Here is a 6,862-nt window from a genome sequence, read left to right on the forward strand (position 1 = left end):
CTCTTTGAAACAGACATGACAGCGATTTCCGATTTTCTCTGTACGTTCTTTCACGGTACAATACTTGTTGCATTCATCCGTGAAGTGTTTCCCAGCGCAGAACCAACAACGCAAAGGTTTGTTTGGCCTGGCATTTCCACCATTCGCAAAGAGAGAAGTACCCAATTGTGGTGTGGGCATTCCGCCTTCACGGCTGTACGAGGCTGCCTCTGACCCATTGTGTGTATGCGACGGGCCAGCTGAATTCATTGTGCGTGATGGGCGCTGCTTGTAATGATCCTGATCTGGTTTCGTCGTTTCGCCAGACATCTGATCAGCTGCCTCGCGTGCAGTAATGTACGCAGACAGGGCTTTCCTTAGTGTTGTGACACACCATGCACCTGTGGTTTTTCCAATTTCTAGTTGAACCAGCACAGATTTTGGTAGCTTTGCCGTGATTAGTGGTACGAGCAACTCTTGTTGTACATTTTTGCCAGCTGCCTCCAGGCTTCTAACGTTTGTTTCGACATCATTATAGAAGGCCAGAAGTCCTTGTGCATTGTTGTTTGCACGTGGCAAGTCCACGAGGGAACGATAATGAGCAGTCAGAATGGCTTGTTCTTGTCCAAACCTTTCTTTCAGCAGATCCCTTGCCACAGTGTAATTTTGGTTGGTTAGAGTAAGGCCTGCAATTGCTTCTGCAGCAACACCAGTGACATTGTGCTTTAGATAGGCAAGCTTTTCTACGTCAGACAACTTGGCATTGCTATGTATGGTTGCAGTGAAAAGGTCCCAGAATTCAGTGAATTTGAGCACATTTCCATCAAAGGGTTTGAACTCTAGTTTTGGCGAACGGACAGTAACAGCACCAGCTGCACTCGTGCTTGCATTTTGTGTGGCTGCTTGCAGGTTTGTTTGAGCCACCTGAACCAGTTCCTGTACGCTTTTTTCCAAGCCACTCGTGTTAATTTCCACCTTGGTGGCAGTTTGGGCCATTTTTGGCTATTTCCGGATTTATTTGAGGTGTATTTTGGGGCCAGACAAGCAAGTTTTCCATTAATTATAAGCCTGGCCAGGTGTTCGTTGCTTGCAGTTAAAGCTTTAGCATATGTTTGCAAACTTTCCTCGTCTTTCTTCTTGCATTCCTTTTGGGCACTCTTTGTGGCTACAAATTCGAACACGATATGTGTTGTTTTTTCACGGCTGAGCGTAGCGAAAGAGTGTAAAAAACGTATTTTTCACTCACCATTTTTCTGTCGTGCTCTGCTGCTCTTCCACTGCGCAACTCTCCCCCACCTGCCATCGTGGTCTTGTATTCCTCGTAGAGCGTGGAGTTTTTTGACGTCCGGAGATCTAAAGTAATAAATTATGCCGTCTACTCGCAGCCAAGGAACCACGGCTCCTGTAGCTCATCCTGAGCCTGCCAGGACCGCCAGACGACGCCCAGCCGCCACCTCCGCCACCTCACCTGCCCCACCAACACCAAGCTCGGCAGGTGAGGAGATGCCGTCGTGGTTCGCCTCCGCATTTACCAACCTGTCATCACAAATCAAGGGAGTGCAGGAGGAGGCCACGGCGGCCCGCGCTGAGGTGGCAAAACTCAAAGCAGCGCAGTCCCTAACAAGCCAAATAACCCAGGCCCCAAAGCCGAAACTCAAGTCACCAGGGCTGCAGGCACAGTTCGCCACCAATGAAACTGTGTTGCAAAAGGTGGATGCCGCCATATCGGTGCTCCCGGACTCCGCACCCGAGGCCAAGGAACTCCTGACGCAGGGTAAGCGCGAAATCTGCAAAAGGCAGAAGCACCTGAAAATAGCAGATTCGTTCGACTGGGAGACTGTGAGAGTTTATGAGGAGGGCAGCGTGGGTGACAGCCTCGCTGACGACAAACGGATCGCGGACGCGGCCTCCACTGCTCGTCGACTCAAGCAACTGCAGCCCAGGGAGCGCTTCCAACCTGAAACTGAGAGGCCATACCCGAGCAGGAATTTTCGTGCCCCCAGTTTCGGCAACAACTCCCAGTTTGAGCGGAGGCCATCGGGCCACGGACCGTTTGCCAACGGTGGCCGAACCCCTGGAAGCGGCCCACGTTGCTGGAACTGCCAACAGTTGGGTCACGTCAGCAGGCATTGCCCCCAGTTCGGCCGAGGCAGTAGTCGCCAACCACACTGGACTCAGCAACCACAGCCCACTGCAGGAGCTCGTCCACGAATGGACGGAGCATGAGTGCCCAGACCCGCTGGAGTCTGACGAGATAAGTGCTTGTGACAATAACGTTCATGGGCGGTTATTACACTGCATTGCATTTTGGGAAAATATTGGTGCCTCAGATTTTGTTTTACGTATTATTCGTTATGGCTATTTTTTGTGTTTTGTCTCCCCCCCACCCCAGTTCCGGGCATGTAACCTAAAGTCTTCTAATGATCATTCTAGTTTTGTGTCTGACCAAATCCGTATGCTGTTACGTTCGGGGGCAGTCGAGATGGTGGAGGAAAACGCCACCCATGTAATTAGTCCGTTGGGGGTGGTTCCCAAGGGCAACGGAAAGTTGAGGCTGATTATAGACCTCCGCTTCCTCAATAAGCATTTGGCAGACTCCCATTTTAGCGTTGAGGACCTGAGACTCATCCCGGACCTGTTCGATCCGGGTTGTTTCCTGTTCACTTTTGATCTGAAGGATGGCTACCATCACATCTCGATTGCCCCAGAACATAGGAAGTTCCTAGGTTTTCAATGGCAGTTCCGGGGTCAGGCCCGGTTTTTTGTGTTTGCCGCACTTCCGTTTGGCCTTAAGCCCGCCCCATTTGTGTTTACAAAAGTGCTGCGGCCTTTGGTCACCCATTGGCGTGACCAAGGCATACGTATTTTCCTGTATCTGGATGACGGAACTGGAGCCGCAAACTCCGCAGAGGAGACGCAGCGGGTCGCCCAACTTGTGAGGTCAGATTTGGAAAAATGCGGTCTTGTCATTAACAAGCAAAAGAGTAACTTTCAACCCCGGCAGGTGGCCTCGGTCTTGGGTCATGTCCTGGACACGGCCAACAACAGCATTCATGTCACCCCAAACCGCGTATCCAAATTTAAACTGCTGCTAGCTGAGATTATGTCTTACTCCACTGTGGTCCCCGCACGCTTGCTTGCCAAACTAACGGGGTCGCTGAGCTCTATGTGGCTTGCTCTGGGCTGCGTGGTGCGCTTACAGACAAGAAGCTTGCACGCATGTCTGGGCCCAACCCTCGAAGAAGGCTGGGAGATAGCTATCCCACTTGAGCATGCTGCCAAGGCTGAATTAAGTTTTTGGCAATCTGAATTTGATCGTTTTCACGGGAGACCCATCTGGTCTGCCGGGCCCCGCACGCTGCAATTGGTATTCACGGACGCTAGTGACTCCGGGTGGGGTGGTTTCAGCCTGATGAACGGGGTTGAAATTGCAAGGGGCGAGTGGCCCTGGACCATGTCAGCCGCACACACCAGCTCCACATTGAGGGAACTGCTTGCTGCCCGCTTTGCCCTAATCTCTTTAGTGTCGCGTTTGTCTGGCCATGCAATTTGTCTTAATACCGACAACCAGAACGTGGTGTCCATTTTGTGTAACGGTAGCCGTAACCCAACGCTGCACCAAGAAGCTGTTGACATTTTTCGTTTCTGTCAACGCGAACACATTGAACTGTTTGCACAGTGGATCCCCCGGGGTGAAAATACCACGGCTGACTATCTCTCACGGATTCTAGACATGGATGACTGGGCTATTTCGGCCGAATTGTTTGTTTATTTTGATAAGAAGTGGGGCCCCTATACTGTCGATAGATTTGCGAGTCATTTGTCCCATCAACTCCCTACTTTCAACTCCCTTTGGTGGTCCCCAGGTTCATCGGGTGTTGACTGTTTTCACTCAATCATGGGAAGGTGAAAGCAATTGGTGTCTCCCCCCACCTCGCTTGTTAAGCAAATTGTTTCATTTCCTCAGAGCCATACCGTGTCATGCCACTGTTGTGTTTCCTGACTGGCCATCAGCACCATGGTGGCCGTTCTGGCGCCCAAGTGGGCTTGCAACCCCGTTCACCGTTACCCGAGAAACCTTCCAGCCCGGTTTCGGCTCATTTCGGCACACATCCCAACCGGTCTGTCTTTTTGGACCAGAACCACCACCATTCCGTTTTCATGCAGTCCGTTTTTGTTCTCTCCGAAACTGTGCTCATTAGGGGTCTTACCACACGGCCTTAGTTAGAATTTTTGGTTACCTTGCCCCCCCCCCCCTCCCCTGTGCTGTCCATCGCCCGCCATGAGGTTGCCTTTATTGATGTCTCTTAGTGTTTTTTCTTGCGCTTGCTGCCTATGCTGTTCTGTTCCTGCCGTTTTTAGTATAGGGCATTCTTTCTGCGTGAATTGCCTATTCAATGAACTTACACATACCCATGTGGATTGAGACACCCGAGGGGCAGGGACGACAAGGAAGGGAGAAGCCCGATGGGCGGTGATGACGGGGGAGGGAGAAGCCCGATGGGCAGTGATGGTGAGGAAGGGAGAAGCCCGATGGGCAGTGATGATGAGGGAGGGAGAAGCCCGATGGGCAGTGATGATGAGGGAGGGAGAAGCCCGATGGGCAGTGATGATGAGGGAGGGAGAAGCCCGATGGGCCGTGATGATGAGGGAGGGAGAAGCCCGATGGGCAGTGAGGATGAGGGAGGGAGAAGCCCGATGGGCGGTGATGTTGGCAATGGTTGCCTGTGTGCATGCTGGTATGAGGCGTGACGCTGCGGCGACACGAGGCCCGGCTCGTTCAGTGCAGCCGGTGTCACCCCTGGTCCCCTACCCGAGTCACTCTGTTCATAAATTACACGACATACATCTCACACGGGGTAACGGTGATGTTGGAGGCAGAGGAGGGTTAGACCCCTGGGAGGTACACCGGGTGGGGGAGTCCAGAAACCCACAATACCGGGACTGAACACCGATCAAACTCACAGGAACAACACACAGTCTGTCCAGATCTGATCCCCCGTGTGTCTTTTTCCTGTCTGTGGGTGTGTGCGTGCGTTTTGCATGTGCCTTATTCAGCTTCCTCCCCTTTTTGGACGGAACTGGCATCCATACGGAACCCCGCCGTTCAACACCTGGTCGACGCGCTACCGGTCGTCCTGCTCAATGACGTGGCGCCTTCTACAGGCAGGGCATACCTACAGGCATTCGGTCGCTGGCGTACATGGGCTTCTGGGGCCGGATTCACCCCGTTCCCAGCTCGCGCAGTCCACGTGGCGCTATACCTAACGAGTTTGATCCAACAAGGCACGACGTTTGCCCCTGTCGCACAAGGCTGCGCGGCTCTACGTTGGCTGCACCGTAAGGCCGGTCACCCAGATCCGATCGCGGCACCGGTCATCACGCAACTGCAAGTTGCCGCTCGCCGTATCTGTGCACGTCCCGTCTCCCGCCGCACTCCGATCTCACCGTCCCTGTTCCGCCAACTGATGTCCACCCTGGCCCAACCAGAGGCACCACTGGGGGACCTGCAATGTGCCACCATGATTTGTCTTGGGTTCTTCGCCCTACTACGCTGGGACGACTTGCAGCGCCTCGTGGTGTCCTCGCTGGACTTTACCCCGACACATATGTCCGTGCACCTGCCAAGCCGCAAGAACGACCAACTGAGGCAAGGGGACGTAATTCTGGTCGCTCGCCAATTCACCGGCTCCATGCCATGCCCGGTTCGCATAACAGAGAGCTTTCTCCGGCAAGCAGGACATTCACCCGACCAACACGTACTGGGCAAGGTAACCTCCGCCCGCTCTGGGCCAGGCGTGCGCGGCACCATGAGCTACAGCAGAGCCACGGAACTCCTGAAAGTAGCGGTGGGCCGCACCCAAACTGACCCAACATCATATGGTCTCCACAGCCTCCGATCAGGTGGTGCGACGGCCGCAGCTAACTCGGGCATTGCGGACAGACTACTGCAACGACACGGCGGCTGGAGGTCCGCGTCCTCCAAGGATAAGTACATCGCGGATTCCCAGCACGACTTGCTTTCTGTCTCCACTGCCATTGCTTCTGCCTGACTATCCTTTGCTTCGTGAGTACATTCTGGTAGACCACTACCCCATGTACAACCCGGTTGCTATGTGAGTGAAAAGTGTTGTTTTTTCACGGCTGAGCGTAGCGAAAGAGTGTAAAAAACGTATTTTTCACTCACCATTTTTCTGTCGTGCTCTGCTGCTCTTCCACTGCGCAACTCTCCCCCACCTGCCATCGTGGTCTTGTATTCCTCGTAGAGCGTGGAGTTTTCCCGCCCTCCCTCCCTTGGGTCCCGTACGTTGTTGGGCTTCCATTGGGTGCTGTTTTACTGGTTTTCCATGGCATACTTTGTTTTGTGTGTTTCTGTCCCGAGGGTCTCGGGGTTTTTTGGTTGTACTTCGAAGTATGATTACTCCTTTCTGCTTGTTTCTCTTCGCTTTTTCTTTTGGGTGTGACTGGCAGTGGGGCAGGTCCCATATTAGTAGAAGGGTTTTTTGGCCGCAAGGCGAGTTTTTCCCCCAGCCCGGTTGAGCGGTCGTGGCTGGAAATTTAGGGAGTCGGATTTTCAGGCGCTCCCCCACTGGCCAGTCACCCACACCAGGACATTGCTCTGCTCGTGTCTTGCACTGACATATCTCTTGCTGGCCGCCTTGCTCTTTATTACTTCTGGCCTAGTCTTTGGCTAGCGTGTGGCTGCGAGTGTGGTGTGACGGAATACTGAGTTCATTCTGTGAGTACATTCTGGTAGACCACTACCCATTCTGGTAGACCACTACCCCATGTACAACCCGGTTGCTATGTGAGTGAAAAGTGCCATTTCCTAGAAGAGAGTTTGTCCTTTAGTAATAGTTGAATCAAAACGGTGTACGAACTC

At 53.1% G+C, this 6,862-nt stretch overlaps 1 protein-coding gene across 1 annotated transcript; it reads left to right on the top strand.

The window, feature by feature from the left end:
• Positions 1 to 4,446: 4,446 nt before the first annotated feature.
• Positions 4,447 to 6,032, top strand: LOC135826726 (uncharacterized). The gene is made up of 2 exons (XM_065339328.1): positions 4,447 to 4,492; positions 5,038 to 6,032. Exons 1-2 carry the CDS (start codon positions 4,447 to 4,449, stop codon positions 6,030 to 6,032), a joined length of 1,041 nt encoding a protein of 346 aa, XP_065195400.1.
• Positions 6,033 to 6,862: the final 830 nt, after the last annotated feature.

The sequence above is a fragment of the Sycon ciliatum genome, chromosome 10 (genome assembly GCF_964019385.1).
Source record: "Sycon ciliatum chromosome 10, ocSycCili1.1, whole genome shotgun sequence".
Classification (NCBI taxonomy): domain Eukaryota; kingdom Metazoa; phylum Porifera; class Calcarea; order Leucosolenida; family Sycettidae; genus Sycon; species Sycon ciliatum.